The sequence below is a fragment of the Neltuma alba genome, unplaced genomic scaffold, assembly GCF_004799145.2.
Source record: "Neltuma alba isolate B1F8T4 unplaced genomic scaffold, ASM479914v2 tig00002146_pilon, whole genome shotgun sequence".
NCBI lineage: Eukaryota > Viridiplantae > Streptophyta > Magnoliopsida > Fabales > Fabaceae > Neltuma > Neltuma alba.
The window spans coordinates 181,364-202,229 of NW_021632754.1; the positions used below are offsets into that span (position 1 = coordinate 181,364).

The following is a 20,866-nucleotide window of genomic DNA, read 5'->3' on the forward strand; positions in this document are numbered from 1 at the left end:
AGATATGCTAATGTTAGAAGAAAGTATGTGGAATTTGCTTGTTAGAGGCCATGTGTTCTTGGAGGTATCTCTAACTACGGGGTGTGGTTTGAACCCTAAAAGTGAAGAAGATGACACTAAAGTACATCGAACTGCTCCAAATCTTGTCTAAAGTTGGGTCAGTAGCCTACAGACTAGCCTTACCCCCTAATCTCAATCAATTACATAACGTCTTCCATGTTTCCCAATTGAAGAAATGTCATCTAGATCCAGCATATATCATATAATATGACAATATTGCACTACATGATAACCTATCATTTAAGGTATTGTTAGATTTAAGGTTTTGATGATAACAATTTGAGTAAGTTCTGGTTTAGTATGTTGATCGATCACCTGATCGATCAAAGGTTAATCGATCTTATGTCAGATAAATTGTCACTATTTGCTAGTAAGTTAGAAGTAGGTTTGATCAATAAACTAATAGATAATTCAAATTTTATGAGTTGATCAATCAACTAATCGATCATCATTAACTCTAAGTTATATGGAAGCTTACAAAAAATTATCGATTAATTAATCGATAATCAAATGTTCAATCAGCAGTCAAAAAAATTTGTACAATTCTAGTAAGCTTTTATCGATCATATGATCAATCAACGTGTTATCAATGAAAGCACAAATAAATGGAAAAGTCTTTGTACTCACTTAGTATTTTAGTTTATTCACCGTTTATCAATCAGTAATTAATCGATAACCTGTTCTGACATTGCTTAATAACTTACTGGTTTATCGATATTTTTTACTCTGTCCAGGTATGTTGTCAGGATCCTTAATTGATCAATTGATTGATCAGTGGTTTATTGATCAAATGATCGATCATTATCGTATCACTGCACTAAACTGTTTTAAGTCTTTTTTGGATCACCTGATTGATCATTGAGTTATTGATCAAATGATCGATCATCCAAACTTCTGAAACTTCTATTTTCACATAACATGATCGATCAAGCCTTTTCTTGACCTGTTCAAACTAAGTTTTTTTTTCTTATAATATTTTATCGATCACTTAATTGATTAAGCTTTAATCGATCATTTACTCAATCATCGAATATTCTATGACTTAATTGGGAAAATCCGTTTTAAACCTTTTATTGATCAGTTTATCTATTATTCATTTATTGATAAAGTGTTTGATCAATGATGTCCAAAATCTATTTTCCTCATACTTAGCTTTATCAATAATATGATCGATTAAATAATTTTCAATCACTTATTCGATCACTATACCAGTTCATTTCATAAAAAGCTTTTCACGATGATTTCAAAATCTTTTATCTTTTTATCTTTAAGCTTTTCTCAGCCCTCCTTTTACACATAATTCTCTATTAAAAGGATTCAAAGGCACAGATGGATTTAAAAGTTTTATTCTTGCAAAAATTTCTTCTAAAAGTCACTGTATTCATTTCTCACTTTTTATCGATCATTTATTCGATCATCTGTTGTTCCATAAGCTCATTGATAAATGAACACACATGTGACTAAAGCTTTCTCTGTATTTAATTGAAAAGTTGATTGATCAACTACTTGTCAATCAAGACATCGATCAAGTATGATCAGTTCATATTTAAAGTACCTGATGATTGATTCATTGCTTTTTCAATTAGTATATGAATATCATTGTTCATTATTTGTTCAGTTACCTTTACAAGTTTTCTTCTGAAAGAGAACTCACTTGTTTCAAGTATTGTTATAGATTACAAAGCAAGCTCAATGGTTATTTAGTAGCCTGTAACCCACCATGTTAGAAACATTAATGATGAACTACCATTGTAATTGCCGAACACAAGCAACTGAGTTTTCCAACGGCTAGAAGCTCTCCAGTCTAATGGTTAATTAGACATCTGTAACTATAAAAGGCACGAAGATCATTGGATGAAGTATTAAATACACGAACTACCGTCTGCTGAAATGCTTACTGTTGCATTCAATACTCTATTTTTTCTTTCACCAAGCGTTAGTATTCATTATTCATTTACTCTGTGAAAGAGGTTGGTATATCTCTTTACTTATTTTTCTGAGAGTAACTCAAGAGTGTGGACTTTTGAGAGGGATTGTAACCTTACGGGTAGTAAGGGGGAGTGATTGAGAAAATCAATCACCGTATTGAGGCGCCAAGGGCCTGTTTAATCTTGGGATTGTAGTGGAAATCTTAGAGGTGTTCTGAGGACTGGACGTAGGTCAAGTGGTTGAGACTGAATCATTATAAATCTTATGTCTTCACTCTGCGGTGAACTCCTTCTAACTCAACCTTCTCTGTTTTATTTACAGGACTGTTTCAATATGTTAAAATTTTTATAAGTCACCCAATTCACCCCCTCTTAGGTGAAACTGCCATTAACAGGTATGACCGAAGCAAATCATAGACTGGAAGGTTAAATAGCTGATGAACAAAATGATTCCATTAGTAAAGGTGATATGGAAGGATATGACTCAGGAGGAAGCAACTTGGGAAAAGGAAGATAAGTTAAAGAGCAAGTATCCATAGTTCTTTAAATAAGATACATTTTAAATTTCGATGACGGAATTTATCCTAAGAGGGGAGGAAATGTCATATCCTATTAATTTTAACACTGCAAATAGGGAGTGTAAAATAGACCAAGGGTCAAGCAATGTAGTAGACAAAAAAATGGAACAACTTTTGAACTGAAATCTAATTAGGGACAAGGCTGTCACTTTCAAAATATTAGGTCAAGATCGAACAGAGAGGGAAAGTCCAAAAATTTTAGAAAACTAGGAAAAATAGAATAAAGGGTTTAGAATAGTATATAAGGCCTAAAAGATGAAAATAGCGTGAAAATAATTTATTGTAGAATTTTCTTTAATTTCATGAAATTTTGGCTAATTAAAGGAAAATTGGCCAAATTGACTTATTTAAAATATATAGAGGCCTCAATAATTCATGAAAAAACAACAAAAATTATTTGAGAGGTTATTATGACTTTTAAGATTATTGTTAGCCTTTGAAAATGCAGAGGTTAGATTTAAATTATTCAAAGCCAAATTATATTAGTAAAAGACTAATTTTGGAAAAAATTTAATTGAAGGAGTTATAGGGCAAAATAAAATCTGAGAAATTAGGAGAACCTCTCCTCATTAAAAGAAAGCTATTGGCACAAAAAAGTAAATTCTTGGAGAAGATTTAACAGGATTCAAGAAAAATTTAACTGATATTGTGAGATTATATAGCGTAATAACCATGAGGTTGGTGACACAAAATTATTCCCCATTTGTCTTATCAATACAGTGCCATATGAGGAGCAAAAGGACCTAAGTAAAATAATACAATTTGTTGAAGGATAGACTTGGAAGAATGGAATTATGAATAGAAAATTAGAGATTTTCCCATATATACTTAGGTGTCCCATGAGGTGGCATCTTCATTCAATGGGGGAGACATCTAAGAGGGCTATGTGGCATGATCTAAGGGAGGAAGAAACAAGATGAAGCCAAGTGTAATGTGGTGAAAGTGAATGATAAATTAGGTTACCATATGGTAAGTTTTCAGGCCAAGTTTATATATACTTTTCCCTCTCTTCCTTTGCCAAATTTTTGGCCAACCTTAGGGTTAGGAGAGTTAGAGTATTTTGGCCAAGTGAGGAGGAAGAAGGAGGAAAAGAAGAACAAGGAAAACCAAGGTAGTTTTAAGCCCTAAATTAAGGTAAAAGCTTGGTTATCCTTCCTAGCTCATGATACTCTATAGATTGACGGTCTCAAACATGATTTTGATTGAGTTTGATAGTTGAAAACCTTAAATATGTTGCTGCTTAAATTGCCTCTTGATGAAATATGATTGATTCTAAGTTTATATATGGATTAAGGGATAGAAAATGGTTGATTGATAGTAGTTAAACCTTGTTATTTAAAAGATTTCAACTTGTGTAATTTTAGGATGATGTTTAGCCAGAGCTGGTTTACCATACTATGGTTTGAATTTTGTTATTTTGATACTTCCAATGAGTCTAAAAAGTGAATTTGTGCAGGGGTATGTGGAGAGCATATGTTTGGAAGCATTAAAATTGAAAATAAAATTTTTGGAACTTTTGGGGTACCTATCGACAAAGATGAAAAGTAAGGGAAAGAGTTGTATTTTGATAAATATAAGTTCATATATAGATTCTACATAAAAAATCATATAGAAAAGCATATGGGAATTATGTTAAAGAAGATCATACTAAAACGGTAAAAGAAAGGTTAAAGGGTTAGGATTTAGAGTTAAGTATTTGATGGAATGATGTAATTGATTTAGAATGCCATTGTTGTTGTTGTTGATTGATAGATATTATTGTTCAATAAGAGAGAGCTTAAAGACAAGGACAAGAGGCCGTGTGAGCAAGTGCATCAAGAGGTAGCATAGTGTTAGATATAATTAATTTTGATGATGTTAAAGCAAAAAGTTTGTCTCAAATGTTTATCTCATACTTTAACTAAATACTATACTTAATATGATTAGCTTATGTAGTTTGGTCAAGAAAAGAAACAATTTATCATGAGATTGATTCAAAAGTAGAACAACAAAGGTAAAAGAAATAAGAACTTACAAGATCAAATGGGAATATTAAGATTTAGGTTCTTAAATTTGATATTGAAGGTTACTACGTTCAACAAGAATTTGGAGTGGCTCAATTGGAAGTTATATCAACATACCTTGAGTTACCCCTTATCTAAGCTCAAATATAACCTTCATAGATGACTTTCACATGTGTTTCTCGAGTATATTTTTGAGTTCTATGTTTCTCCAACGCGTTATCAAGAAGTCACATACTATATTATGCTATGTTCTTCATCTGGCTCTAACATATGTTCAATATTTCTACAATATCTCATAAACTATAACTCTTTTTGATGTGAAACTTAATTCTTATGAAACTAGATTCAGAAAACGGTTCATAGGACATATGCTGCTTGATATATGGTACTAAAGTTAGACATCTTATCCCTAACCTTTAGTTACTATATTGAAGATATCTTTGAAACTATAAGGAATTTTGGAGTGGGACTTGCTGTAACATCCTAAGTTTTATCGGGTTTTGATAGCCTCTTTTGGGTTGATTTTGAGGATAGATTAGTGATTTAATCTTGATCTTGGTGTTTAGGTTGGATTTGAGGTTGGTTGGAGGAATAGGTGAACGTACCCCTCTCAGGGTATGTTCGCCGCGGCGAACCGGGGGTTTCAGAGGGGAGTGTCTTCTCGGGAAGGTTTGGCCGCGGCGAAGTCTTGGGGACGCCGCGGCGAAGTTGTTCAGGTGAGTGAGGCTTCCCTCTCGGGAAGGTTTCGCCGCGGCGAAGGTAGGGTATGCCGCGGCGAAGGTTGTCTGGGCGAGCGAGAGTTTCCTCTCGGGAAGCTTTCGCCGCGGCGAAGATTGAAGTTCGCCGCGGCGAAGTCGGTTTTTCAGGCGAGTAATCCCTCTCGGGATTAGTTCGCCGCGGCGAAGATGGAGTTCGCCGCGGCGAAAGGTCGCGATTCTATATAATCGCTGGAGGGTTCAGATGTGCGAAAATTGGAAAATCTGAAGGAGGAGAGAGAAGCTCTGCTAGGGTTTCGTGGAGGAGGCTTGAGAAAGGCATTTCTAAGGATCCATTACCTCAAGTAAGTGATTTTAACCTCTAATCTTCTTTCTTTCTTGGAATTTCTTGGAAATTTCTGAGGATTTTTGGTGAAACCCTAGAATTTCTAAGTTGTGATTGAACTGAGGTTTTTGACCGATTGTTTTGGGTTTAATTGATTGCATTGGGTTAGTTTAAGTATTTAATCGGTGTAGTTTCCTTGGATTTAAAGAATCTTGAATTTTGGAGTTAGGGTTTATGGAATTGGATGATTTGGGATTGAGGATGATAATGTAGAGATTGATTTTGAGTTTTGTGAATTGGGTTATGTTAAGGAGGGTTAAATTGGATGTTTAATCGGTTTAGAATTTGTTGTTGGAACCTTAATTGCTCAAATGGGTTGTTGGAGGTTGAATTCCTATAGTGGGTCCTTGAGGTTTGAACTCTAATTGATGCTTGGAAGGAGACTTGATGTTTTAATAGACTTTGAGGACTTTGGAGTGTTGTTTTGATAGATATACCCTTTGAGTTGGGTAGAGTTTTGATGGGAGATAGGAATTTTGTGTCCCCAAGTGTTGTTTTGGCCACATTATTAGTTTGAGAGCTAATATATGTTGGTTGTGTGTTTGTGTGCTTGTGTAGACCGGTTGTGAGTCTTGGTGGTGCGCGGGGCCACTTTGTTGGTTGTTATTCCTTGCTCAGGCGAGAGGTAACCACTTTCCAATCCTTAGTACTTGCTTCTGTGGTATTGTGAGTAGATTTGTGTTTTGTGCTCCAAATAGTAATTGTGTTCGAACTATATGTTGTATATAAAAATGGAAAACCGTCTTGTGGGGTTTGGATTTATGATGAATGAATTTGTGGAATTGTGAAAGATATGCCACTGAATGAGATTAATTATGAAATGATTATTACTCTTGATTATGATTTGAGCATGATGCATTAATTGGGAATTTGGTGAGAGTTTTGTCTGTTACTACCACGTGGTAAGGCCTCCATTAATGCATGATGGTTGGCTCTTTACGTCCCCCATAGTGAGGGATAGGCCTTCGGGCTCATTACGTCCCCCAGAGTGAGGGATAGGCCTTTATGGCTCCTTACGTCCCCCATAGTGAGGGATAGGCCGGGTTCGGCTCCTGAAAACCCCCCAAAGTGAGGGATTTGGTTGATGGGATTGCATCATTGCACTTGCATAAATTGTTGTGGCTATCATTATGTATTATTTGTGAATTGCCCCACTTGACACCTCACGAGCACCTATTTAGTAGTACCTAGTATTGGAAAGGTTGGTTACTGGGACTTTGTCTCACCCCGTGGTTTACAATGTTTTCAGGAGAAGGTTCTAGGCGTGCACCTTCGGGAAGAGACGCAGAGGCTTGAGCTGGGTTAGCTCTAGGCCTCTAGCATTTGTATATGTATGAGTAGTAGTTATATTGCCACATTTAGGACCGCTTTTTGGTATCTTCGATTTCCCGGCCTTGTTGTAAATTGAATAGAATGTATCTCCCTATTTTGGTTGGCCGGAGGCCATTGCTATTGTTTTATGGAATTGTTTTACTTGGTGGAAAACCAATTGAATGGGCTGATTTTTTGATGTATGTGTTACCCGGGCCGGAGGCCTCGGAGGCCCAGTGAATATGAATGGATTATTTTAGTTGCGTGCAACGTTTTACGGGTTGACCCGAGTTTGAAAGTTAATTTCTAAAAATATGAAATTTTCCTTCTACTATGGTAGCTTGTTTTAACAATCTTCCTTTTCTACCATAGTAGAGGTTTTGTGATGGGTTAAAATGTCTTGAGGTTAGGGGTCTTACACTTGCTACATTGGAAAGTAGACTCAAAGAGCTCTTTGATGATAGATCATTTGGAACATGTGGACTTGAATTAGAAGATTTATGATCACTCAAAATGGATCTTTGTTCTGTTCACATCAGTGTTTAAATGTCAAAGACTAGAAGTTCTATTTTCTACTTCATACCCAAACAAGTTATCAAGCAAAGGCTTTACCAAGTTAGTTATCAAGCAAAAAAATCTTTCTTGATCAGTTTTCTCTGTTACATATTCGACAATTAATCTGCTTGAATAGCTTTCTATGTTTTGCTAAACTATTTGAACAATTTTCTCAAATAAATATTTGAGAATTGGTTTTCTCAAATACATATTCAAGAAAGCTATCTCCTAAAGAACATAACGAGTGTTCTCTGATCTTTTTAAAGATGAACTTATTTGATTTCATTTTACTTCTTGCTTATAATTGTTATATAAATATCTCTCACTTCTTTCTTTGAGTATCTTAAGTTCACAGATAATAAAAGAAAAGAATTTTCAAAAGACGATTGAAGGGTTTCAATGGAAAAAATGATGCTGAAAAAGCAAAGGAGTCTAACAGCATTAAATGCTAACTCAATCTACACAAACTACCAACTTCTCCAACTACTTTTATAATGGTAACTTCGTCTCAAGTCCAATGGATAGTTGATGACGCTCAACCATAAATAGAGGAAGCATTCAATGAAGCAACAAGGAGAAGAAAATGAACAACTATGCTCTCGAATCTACTGGTTATTACTTTGTTTCATTAAGTTCATCAACTGTGCTTCGTTGTTCATTTATTACTCTGTGAGAAAGATAGATTTAAATAATCATTACTCATATGTGAGTTGCTCAAGATTGTGAAAATCTTGAGTGGGTTATAACCTTATAGAAAGTAAGGGGGAGTGATTAAGAGTGATCAATTGCTATGCTGAGGTGCCAAAGCTCGATATAAATCTTGGGAATAGTGGGACTCTTAGGGGTTTTCTGAGGATTGGATGTAGGTTAAGTGGTTAAGACTAAACCAGTATAAATCTGCTATGTGCTTCTTTCTTTATTTTCTTCTTCAGTGATATTTTTCTAACTCAATTTTACTTCATTTTCTTAATTGATTTTGAGTTTAAAATTTTTAAAGTCACCCAATTCACCTCTATCTTGGGTGTCCTACCATTCTAACACATAAAACTGACAATTTTATGTTAACTTGCATAGTTTGTTGCTGTGTTATTCCGTGTTTATATGCCATAATGTAGTAGAGCTAAATAGGTGATAATATGCTTAACTCCTTGCATTTTATGCCTTAGCTATATACTTTGTTGAGTTGATTATTAGTATGGTATATTGCTCCCTTTCTAAGGCATGAATATTGTTTGTTTTCTTGAGAATAACCTGTGACATGCCTTGCTTGTTTAACATTGTAATTGTGGTTCTTTGCTATTGAGATTTCCATGAAATCTCACTCTTCTTTATGCTTAAATTAACACCATTTAGGGGCTACAAGTGCTCAAGGAAAAGGCAAGGAAGTGGCCCTAGCATGAGGAATGGTTTTGATGTGTTTATGTGAACTTAGGAACAATATGTTACAATGTTGTAATAATTATAACTTTTGATAACTACTTAATGATATGTAACATATTTGAAGAATGGTTTTAAATGGTATGAAATATGGTTGAAGCATGCATTTGATTGCTATAGTTTAATTGTTCAAAGATTGATTTGAAAAGGGATGAGTTTAACCTAAAATAAGCCAATAATTGACTTCACATGATTTTGGGTAGATGGAGGAGTTTGATCATGAAACTTGATAGATCAATAGATCTCATTTTTAGCTTCAAAATGAGTGATAATTCATTAAAATTGGAGTTTTGTATAAAAAATTATACCCATCTAAAGTTAGGCATAAATTCTAAAAATTGGAAAATTGACCATATGAACGGTGCACTTTGACATGAAAACTGACCACACATGAGATGGATTCACAACTTGGAAATATTTTTTTCCTTAAATATTTCTCTGAAAGCTTCAAATAAGACTTAGAATCACTTCATTTTGATTTTTATAGATTTAGTTATGATTTTTTAAAATTGAGTCAATTTTTAGGGTTATAATGAGTAGTAACCCAAGAAGGATATTTTTAAAATTCAAAATTTTCCAACTTAAGACTTAATGAGTAGTTCCAATTACTTTGATGTGAAAAAAGGGTTATAAATTAAGGTTTTACATTACTGATGGTAAGAACAAGAAAGGCCACATACATGGGTTAGGATCTGAGCGTAAAAATATTAGCTCTTCCTCTCATGTGTCTTCTTTTTCCATCAACAACACAGGACTCTATTCAGAATGAGTCCTAATTGCAAATGAGGGTATGAGAGCTTAGACAAGAGAATCAAGAGATTATTATGCAACAAAATTGGGAGATTCGCTAGGAGAATTAAGATCTTAAACAAACAATCTTATCAAAGCTAAAGGAACTTTAGAATAAAATATCTTGGCCATTTGACCAAGAAAGTGCAAGAAATGACTATTAGGACATTAGTTGTATCAATGCTATATTCCTAGAATAGACTTCTGATTTTTTTTTTTTAAATTTAGTTGTTATGTTTGTTAAATGTTAGACATTTTATTGTACTTCATATTATTTTTAATTGCATGTTGCTTTTTATAAAATATTTGATTTGATATGTCACAAAAAAAAATTGATTTGATTGGCATTTCAAAAATTTATTCATGCCCATGAAAAAATTTAGGATGGAAATTATGTCACAAATCCTTTCATATATAAGCTAAAAGGTTTAAAAAAAATATCTTGCAATACAACATTCTATCGCTAAAATTTTCTGTCACAAAGTTTGCCATGAAATATTCCGTAGCTAAATATTCCATTGCAAATCCGTCCCTAATAGCGATGGAATATTCTGTTGCTAATCCATCTTAAAATTGGAACGCACTATTCTCGGTATTTGTGATGGAAAATTTTGTCACTAATCAGTGATGAAATTTTTATAGCAAATTCCATGGCTAAATTTGCGATGAAATCGCAAAGGTATTAGCGACAGATCATTTAGCCAATATTTTTGTGACAGAATTTTATTACTAATCTTCATCGCAAAACACTTTATTTCAAAAAAAAAATAACAATTTTGCATATAGAATAAAGCCTATTAGACATTTTCTTCGAATTTTAATAGCTAAAAGATTTTTTGCTTGTTCATTTAATTTTATTTTGGGCCAGAAAGAATGAATTCAATTTTCAGATTCTCAAAGGTTTGAGAGTTTATTACATCCCTGTTATGGCATTAGCTGAAATTTTTCCGCAAGTTTATTATAAAACAATTATAATACTCTTCCGCTCCTTAATATAAGACATATTTAACTAATTTGATTAGATTGAGGAAGTTAGGTAAGTTAGTTAATTATAAGAAATGTGACACGTTTTTTCTAAAATACTATAATCATCTTTCTTAATACCCCCTCTTCCTCTTCTACTTAATTATGATTGAGGGAGTATTCATAGGGATAATTTAGAGAAAATTGATAAATATGAGAAATGGGTCTTATATTTAGGACCAAAATTAACTCAATAATTGGGTCCTATATTAAGGATAGGAGGAGTAGTTCACATATTTTGTCATCATTATTAACGCGAAATTTTTTCATTTATCTAAAATATGACATCATACGATAAAGACCGCCTCCTGCAACACACGGAAAAAGATCCTACTTGCATAATAAAACTTGTTTGGATAATTGGATGTTTCTTTCAATGAAACCTATTGGGAAAATTACAAACAAAGACCCTTTAATATATGAAATCATTATCTGTGACCCTAAATTTGGAAAATAGCCTCAGAAGACCTAATCCCAAATTGTAAATATGAAATCTTAGTGAAATGTCTGAAATATCCCTCAGTCAAATGACAAGTTGATGATAAGAAATGACAAATTCACTTTAGTAAATGATAAGTTCAGTAGACCAATTCACAACTTGGATGAAGGTATGCCAAATGACAAGGTGACTATGGGAAATGACAAATTCATTTTAGTGAATGACAACTTCAGTAGATCAAATAACAATTTAGCTAAAGGGCATTTCAGACATTTCACCAAGATTTCACATTTGCAACATGTGACCGGGTCTTTATTTGCTATTTTCCAAATTAAAAGTCCTAGATCGCAATTTCACATATTATGGGAGTCTTTATTTGCAATTTTCCCAAACTTATTTATATAAATATTTTTATTTTATTTTTAAAATTTTCTGTTACAATAAAACTATTAACAATTATAAAATTCAAGAAAAATTTTATCAAATAGTAAATCATGTAATAATAAAATATTTTTATTTATAAACAAATAGCGGATATTTATTATCCCTAGAATATAAATTAAATAATAATGTAAGTCTCAAATAAATTAATCAAACAAGAGTAGCGGCTACGTACATAATGTTATCACAAACCCTGATAAGAGCCAAATTATCAATAGATGAGTAAGGTATCTATCTGTAATTATATTTAATTTTGATATCTCTATTCTTTATTAAATAATATTTACAAAATATAATATGTATGTGTGCGCGTTTGTCCGAGGAGAGAGGGTCAGCAACCCTTTGTCACCCCATTAGGTATTTATTTGGCTTTACATGGAATTGGGGGACAAGCCTTTCTATCTGCCCCTTACCGTTACAAAACAACGCTCATAGGGTTAAGATGGTAAATTGCATCAAAGATTAGGATAAAAATTATGTAATATCTGCTGTAATTTATGTAATTGTTATTTAAAAATATTATTATACTCCTTCGATCCTTAATACAACACATATTTAACTAATTTGATTAGATTAAGAAAGTTAGATAAGTTAGTTAATTATAAGAAATATGACATATTTTTCCTAAAACACAATAACCATCTTTCTTAATATCTTCTCTTCTCCCTCTTCTACTTGATTATGGTTGAGCGAATATCTATAAGGATAATTTAGAAAAAATTGATAAATATGAGAAATATATCTTATATTTAGGATCAAAATTAACTTAATAATTAGGTCATATATTAAGGATTTGACGAGTATTTTATTTGGAGGTATATAATATATATTTTTCACATAAAAATTCATTTTTAAAGTCTTTGAAGTTTCTAGGAAGAATTACAATGCAGTCATAAGAAAGAAAAAAATTACAAAATAAGTATCAGAAGTTATCATTCTCTATTTTAAAATTTGTCATTACAAACTGTTTAGGTTGTTATTAAAAATTTTTAGTAATTACTTCTCTCGCTTATTATAATTCTGTCAAATTTCTATCTTATTTCATTCTACCTAACAAATGGGCTGTAGATGCCTCCGCCACTGTTGGTGGTAAAGTTTACCTAACGAGTGAAGCTGCCTATTGCCGTCCCCTTCCAAACTTCATCACGATATTATAATATATTTAAGTGAAAAAACAATTTTCCCCCAAAAATAAAGAATCACTAATTTCGCTGGCCAAAAAAATCACCTTAAATATCGTCAATCTAAAATTTTTATAAGTTCTGTTACTTCAAAACTACAAATAACTCATGTTTATCTTTAAAAATTAACGTGGTTCCTCGTCAACACACAAACTAATTTGTGATGCATAAATAGCATAATTTCTCAAGAGCAATAATGTTTTATCAAATTTTCTATTGTTACATGTATGTGTAAAGGAAATTTTCCCCATTAATTTATTCTCTGCAGTGGCTAAACTATTAAGGGGTGTAATATTTCCTTTAAGCATTTTAAATAACAACCTACTACCTCCCGTTCTTAACAAAAAAACTAGTTTGATTTTTAATTCCGTCTTTAGTGTAAGACCACAATCCATTTTGTCTTTTATATGTATCCATTTTTCCCAAGGCAGTTCTTGGAGTAATTACACATATTAAATATTTAATTAAATGACACTTGATTAGTAAGGATATTTTAAGTAAGACAGCACATATTTATTGTAAATAACTAACTTAATTAATTTTCTTAACTTATTCAAATTAGTCAACTAACTCTTATATTAAAAACTGGATGTAGTATTTAACTAATTTGATTAGATTAAAGAAGTTAGGTAAGTTAGTTAATTATAAAAAAAATATGACATGTTTTTTTTTAAAATATCACAATGATGGAGTATTAATATATATAATTTTTAAAAAATTAATAAATATAAAAAATAAATTTTATATTCGAGTCATTTATTAATTTTAGTCCGGAAAAAAAAAAGGGGAGGAGCAAAAAGAGGGGAAGGAAAAAAATGCGTCCGGAAACTGACACCCAGATCTGATTGAAAATGTGTTGGCGTAGCTTGGGAAGGCGATGACGGAGTAGAACTAGAAGCAAACCTTCAAACCTTCGTGGGTTTCGAACTTGTGACGCATTACTGATTTTGACTGCCCCACCCTCCATTTCTGTCCTTGAATTTGGCGTCCGTTTGGATCTCTTCTGCCACTACTGGCTTTATGATACCCCCCTTTTCTTCTGGCGCCGTCTCTGTCTCTTTGTTCTTTTGTATGATTGTATCTCCTTCTTGTTCCTCCAAGTCTCACTATAGACTCCGTGTCGGCCATGTTTTTGAGTAGAAACCCACTCCAAGGCCTATGAGGGCCATAATGAAGACCATTGTCAATAAATGGAGGATGGATCGATTGATGCTTCTGATTGCAGAACGCAGGACACAGAGTTGGTGGTTTTGTACGCGGAAGACGACGGAGATTCGAGAGTGGTTGAGTAAGAAGCGAGAAGGGAAAACGGAGATGACAAGGAAGAGAGTTTGGGCTTTCGAAGAGGGGAAACAGTACTGCTTCGTGTAATTAACGTAAGTATGGTTTAAAAAATAAAAGGAAAAAAATAAAATCCGTTCATCATCACTATTCAATTTTTTAGTCAATATCACGTGTTACGCCAAACTCTTCCCTAATAGTATAATTTTGAGGTTCTATTTTTATCTACCCAATGAGTTGACTGCTAAATTATTGCATTGATTTTTTTAGTTTGATAAAAATACCCCTGCTCATGAATATTAATTACTTAACCATCGTTTAATTACATATCTTTTTTCAAAATAATTTTAATGTTCATATATTTTTTCAATTTTATTGTTATATTATTAAATTGATTAATTTTGATCATATAATAAAGTTAATTAATTTTGTAATTCTAAAATTTTATTTTCCTAACAATTTAAAATGTTTAATCTTATTTATTTATTTCAGATTCATTATGATATAAATATTTTAAATACATAACTTGGCTGAAATTTTTTTTTTACAAAAATATATATTTTCAATTAAATTATAAGATTATAAAGTGATATAGTTTATACAATATTTCATCAAAATATCAATTTCATAATTTGAAAAATTGAAATATATTTCGTTAAACATATATTTGTCAAAAAAATTACTCAAATTTTTAATTTAGCTTTTAATCTTTTTTAGGTAAAAATTATTTACGTTTTTAAATTTAATAAAAGGTATTAAACGCTAACTAATAAACACCAAATAAAAGCTCAGTCAGTAAATTAAAGATTTATATTAATATGAGTAAATTAGTAAATAAATTTTATTTTAATATATCTTCATTTTAAATATAATTTTAGAATTTTTTAAAATATATTTTTTAATGTCATTAATAGTTTGAATTAAAATATATGCTTTCAAAATATAACGAATACCTAATATAAAAGATATAATGAATATCTGTATAACTAAAGCAAGAGGGAAGGAGAATTAAATTATTTTATTGAATAAAAGAACCTTAAAATATTTGTCAAAGATTGTGAGCTATACCCCACTCAACAAAAAGAAGAAATACAACATCTTTTCATATTTAAAGGGATATAGCGTTACTTAAAATTTTAAAATGTCCAGGGGAAAATACCATTTCACTTTAACATATATTCTTATGCCGTATTTTGGCTTCGTATTTAGTATATAATAAAAATAATTTTTTGCAAAAAAAAAAGCTACAGTTACATATAACAATTTGACAACGAACACTGACCCAAGAAAACAAAAATTCAGCGAAAAGATGCTGCCCAAATCTTACCATTCCCAAATTGCCCTGCGCACCCGATGTACGCCGTCGTCATCGCCCGCCTTCGTATATATGGAATTTCCCACTTGCAACCCGATCATATTCCCACTTCCGACTCTCCACCAACCCCTTCCGTCTCTCGCTCTCGTTGCCGGTTCTCATGGGTTCCGTTTCAAAGCTTTGCAATCCAAATCCGGCGGCTTCTATATCATCCAGGCCTAGGCCTAGCCCCAGATCTTCTCAGTCTCAACCCAAGTGTTTGATCGGTTTCCCAACTCCCACTACCTTCAATACCAAGCTCTCTTCTTCCTCATCCTCCCTGCGAAGCCATCTGCCTCAGTTCTCAAGGGGCTCTTTGGTGTAAGTGTTTTTGTTTTTCTTCTTGTGCTCGCTCCTTCGATTTAGACATATTATTTTCTTATTTCGATCTTTATTTTCGACCTTTTTCATTTTCAGTTCTATAGGCTATTTGCCCCTTAAAGAATAAAAACTGCGATGTGAGTTGAAATTTTTCAATTTATTGCCAAGAGTCTTGTCGATCATCTATTCCACGCTTGCCTCTTTTATTTGACTTTTACAGTGGATGGAGTTCCGGCTTCGAAATGATCATGCATGTTTGGAAACTCAGGAACTTAGGCTGTTTAAAATTGAGCTAATGAAACTTTGCGCTTATTGGTGTTTGCTTTTAGCCTTAATTAACCATCTCGGTTGCTCTTGTTGTAGCAACATTTCAGCTACCTCCCTGCGAAATGTCAACTTTAATATTGTGCACCTGATGTTATTGTTCATGTTGCAGCTTGAAACTGTTATATTTTAAATTCAATTTTTTCCTGTAATAAATTAATACGAAATCCTTTTCATTTTAACTATAAAATCTAAAGGAATGATCGTTCTCATGCATCCCTGCTGTGGAAATATGCTAGGATTAATTAATTAATATTAGCATATTTCCACAACTGCTGTGTCCTTCTCATTATTTTATAGTTGTAGAATACTCTGTATAATTCTTATAACTATTACGGTATTCTTGCAGAATCAGGTGCTCGCAAACTGATGGAAATGGAAGTCCTGCTAAGAGGACCGTGCTTCACGATCTCTATGAGAAAGAAGGTCAGAGTCCATGGTATGATAACCTGTGTCGACCTGTCACTGATCTCCTCCCTCTTATAGCAAGTGGTGTAAGAGGCGTAACTAGCAACCCAGCGGTAACTACCTTTTCTTTTTGTTTTTAATTCTCTTCTTTTTCTTCTTATTTGCTGGCATGCATGGATTTATTTTCCTCGTCTTCCAATCATTATTAATATGAGATTATCATAAAGTATCTGAGATTTTATATGGAATCTTAATTAGTTTGTTGTTACATATGTGTGACTGCAGATTTTTCAGAAAGCAATCTCATCTTCGAATGCTTACAATGACCAATTCAGGTAATGAAAAACGTTAGTGTTTCTAACTATTACTATATTTCTTCTTGCAGGCGTGATTCAGTTGCATAGCCTTTACTTGTAAGGCTGCCTTTTAGAGAATATCATTGTAGTGGACTGACCCCTGAACATGCTTCTCATGTTTGTCTTTCTAATGTTTTTGTGTAGATCGTTCAAAGTATTTGCAGTCTAAAAATGCAGTTAGTCTGGAATTGTAACTTACATAAACACTGCTCTTTGTATCCCATACTTTCATTGGCTCTGGGAAATAAAACTTCGGCCTTGTGCATATAATAATACTGTAGTTTTCATGATGTTGAGAGTATGATATATGCTGACGCTTGTGAAGAAAAAAAGGAGAAAAGATTGAAGGACTTCCTGGCATTGCAAATTATGACTACCTTATTAGCTTTACGGTCATACCCCCACCCCTCCCCCGCCCCCCCCCCCCAAAAAAAAAGAAAAAGAAAGAAAGAAAGAAAGAAAAGAAAAACAACGAAAAAAAAAAATCTATTTTGTATTATCATTATTGGTTTCTTTCGTTTGTAGTTTTAGTCTTGACTGCATATTATTCTTCAGCTCCCTTTGTTGGCCTTACTTCTGAAACCAAATTACTTGATCATGCAGGGAACTTGCGCAACAAGGGAAAGACATAGAGAGTGCTTATTGGGAACTTGTTGTGAAGGACATTCAAGACGCATGCAAATTGTTTGAGCCAATTTATGATCAAACTGATGGGGGTGATGGCTATGTTTCTGTTGAAGTATCTCCTAGGCTTGCTGATGATACTGAGGGGACTGTAGAGGCAGCAAAATGGCTTCATAAAGTGGTTGCCCGTCCTAATGTATACATAAAGATCCCAGCCACAGCTGCATGTGTTCCTTCAATCAAGGATGTTATTGCAAGTGGAATAAGTGTGAATGTGACTGTAAGTCTGCCATGTCCCTTTGTAGCGTGTACTTCTTACTATGTTTGGTATACTAATATCCAAGATGACCTGGTTCATCTTATCTAAGATATCATGGTGTCATAGGATTGAATCATTTTGTGTGGTACCTCTTGCCAATTAAAAAAGATGGATTCCACTCCTCTTTTAAGTAAATATTTCAATTTTCATATTAAACATGAACACGTCAATTACAAAAGTATCATATACCATAATACTCAAGATTAAAATGTGAGATAATATTGTACCAAAAGCTTCCTACATTTTATGTTGGTCTGGGTGGTTGACAGACGGAGTGAGAAGACGTGTTAAGTTTTAAAGCCCATTCTGAATTAATTTTATTGTGGCATCCTCTATGGGGCTGGTATAATCCGTTTGAATATTTGAGTAATCTTACATTTGAGAACTTTGATGAGTGTCATTTATCTTGATTGCTTTATCATGTCTATGAAGTCGGGCCATATGCTTACTTTCATTATTGTATTCACAGCTCATATTCTCTCTCGCAAGATATGAAGCGGTAATTGATGCTTACTTGGATGGTCTTGAGGCTTCTGGGCTAAGTGATCTCTCCAAAGTCACAAGTGTTGCCTCTTTCTTTGTCAGCCGAGTAGACACTCTCATTGATAAGATGCTAGAGAAGATTGGCACCCCTGAGTCCCTTGATCTGCGTGGAAAGGTAACTGCTTCTTGCTGATTAATTCTTTCCTATAATTCCTCGGTATATCAAATTTGCTCATGCTGTTCCACATGGTTTTAATAGGCGGCAGTAGCTCAAGCAGCCCTAGCGTACCAACTCTACCAGAAGAAATTCTCTGGTCCAAGGTGGGAGGCCCTTGTTAAAAAGGGTGCTAAGAAGCAGAGGCTTCTCTGGGCCTCAACCAGCGTCAAGAATCCTGCCTACCCTGATACTTTATACGTGGCTCCTCTTATTGGACCTGACACTGTAAGCCATGATATATTTTTCATCATCTCTCTCTTAGTAATTTCAGAATTGATTGTGTTGGCCAAAAAATAATGGAGTTTTATTGTGGAATTGTTCCATTGCCCAAGATGCAATCAGACCTATAACCTTTGATTGGTTTTCACGAGCTTGAAATCAGCTGTCTGTAATCATCAAGTTAAAATCTGTGGCATTACATAACATTGCCATTTTCCTTTGCAGGTATCAACCATGCCAGACCAAGCACTCCAAGCATTTATAGACCATGGCACTGTATCCAGGACAATTGATTCTAACGCATCTGAGGCTGAAGGGATATACAATGCTCTGGAGAAATTGGGAATTGACTGGAGCTTTGTTGGCTCCCAACTTGAAGTCGAAGGAGTGGAAGCTTTTAAGAAGAGCTTCGACAGCCTACTTGATACCCTGCAAGAGAAAGCGAACTCTCTCAAACTGGTCAGCCTGTAAGGTAAGCCTTGTGGTTTGCATTTATGATGTCCCTTAAGGGTTAATAAAGGTAGTGGCTTGTCTCTGTCAGTTCTGCTGCAAATGCGCTTTGCGAGTGCTTTCTAGATTTCGATGGAAATAATATGAAATTGGATGTTGGATATTATCATTAGTCAAATTATGGATCGTGTTGCTCTATGCTGACAATTTTAAATGAAGTCTTTTGTTTTCATACCCCCATTTTTTGTTTGTTGTCTATGTATCATTCTTAACAAATCCTGAACGTCGTTGTCTGTTAAAGCATCGTCAAACTTTGGGTTATAAATTGCTTGTATCTTTTGTTAGATTTTTCTTTGGCCAACTTCAGCTATTAACAACTAGTCTATACACCCTAAAGTCACTTTCAAAAAGCTAATCCAAGTACTTCATGTTTTTTATCAATTGAAGTTAAATTAGTGTCATATCATTTAGTTTGGGTATATAGGCTTTCGCGACTAAAGTCTTAACACTAGCCTAAATATGCACTAAATTGTAGTAGTCTAATACTGTCCAGTCACAAAATATGTAAGCAAAGGTAAAATTTGATGATGTTGGGGTTGATGTGCAATTCACCTCATGTCATTTTCAAACAATCCAATTGCTTTCCATAAGGGATTTTGTTTTTTCGGGAAAAAAAAAAACCCGCAAAATTTTCCCCACTGTTTATTTTGGTGCGATTGGAACTCGCATGGACGAACGCAAATATTTGGCCATTAATTGACTTGATTATGCTTATGTGGCATGTCGCATGGCATCCACATCATTTTCTTTCCCCTCATTGCCTAACCCGCTGGCTAGAAAAGCTTGAATTGGATTCCATGCCTACGTCTAAGTAATTGGCTCAATTCCAAAGAAGTCACGGCTTTGTCGTTGCATCTCTACGCCATCTTTCTTGTTGCCTCCTCGACCTTCAGGCCCTACCTCCAAGGCTGATTTTGCCATTGCCAGCTTTACCCTCTTCTTCTGTACACCAATGACCGCCCTTTTTTACTTGTTGCCCTCCCGTGACTGCTCACCTTTCATCCTCTAGTGACAAAATTTCACAATCTCTATTGTCAACTTTGATTTCACATTTTCTAGTAATGGCGTTTCACAATCTCCTTCGCTCTTCCTCATGCCATCCTATTTCGTGTGGCATTGAAACCTGAGTTAACATTGATCTTCCTCAGCCATAATTTGCTTACGTTGTCGCATGAGTTAGGTTCTCTAGCACCAGTCTTCTTCCTACCTTTGCGACCTCAGCCGCCATCAGATATGGGTTCCTTTAAATGGTAGAATACCTAGTAAGGGTTGATCTAGGTGCCTTCTTTGAGTTTCCCATCCGTGTTCCGTGAGAGTGAGGGTTAGGAGTTGGCTGCATTAATAGCCTTCATACGTGAAAGAATGTGCCCCTTTTTGCCAGAAAGAATATGCCAGTTTGATTGTCACCGTTTTTGTGCAACTATAAGCATATCATTGAGCTCTTTAATATAATATGCAAATAATATCATGATCAATGAGCTCCCTACTCTGAATCTTTAAATATGTAGTTCCCATTTGAATCCGAGTATGAAGCATACAATGTGTTACCAATAATATAGGTGAAGTTTGAGGCTGCCTATTTTCAATTTCCAGTTATCACATTT

At 33.9% G+C, this 20,866-nt stretch overlaps 1 protein-coding gene across 1 annotated transcript; it reads left to right on the forward strand.

The window, feature by feature from the left end:
- The first annotated feature begins 15,541 nt into the window (after positions 1–15,541).
- Positions 15,542–19,442, forward strand: LOC114717675 (transaldolase). Its single transcript, XM_028902884.1, has 7 exons — positions 15,542–15,802; positions 16,476–16,647; positions 16,820–16,869; positions 17,494–17,794; positions 18,303–18,491; positions 18,576–18,758; positions 18,978–19,442. The coding sequence occupies exons 1-7, from the start codon at positions 15,603–15,605 to the stop codon at positions 19,221–19,223; spliced, it is 1,341 nt and encodes a 446-aa protein (XP_028758717.1). The 5' UTR covers positions 15,542–15,602; the 3' UTR covers positions 19,224–19,442.
- Positions 19,443–20,866: the final 1,424 nt, after the last annotated feature.

Bases quoted from the DNA above. Each gene is read 5' to 3' on its own strand.
- LOC114717675 (XM_028902884.1), top strand. From the start codon at position 15,603: ATGGGTTCCGTTTCAAAGCTTTGCAATCCAAATCCGGCGGCTTCTATA. The intron at 18,492-18,575 runs GTAACTGCTTCT...TGGTTTTAATAG, and splicing joins CCCTTGATCTGCGTGGAAAG to GCGGCAGTAGCTCAAGCAGC. The intron at 18,759-18,977 runs GTAAGCCATGAT...TTTCCTTTGCAG, and splicing joins CTCTTATTGGACCTGACACT to GTATCAACCATGCCAGACCA.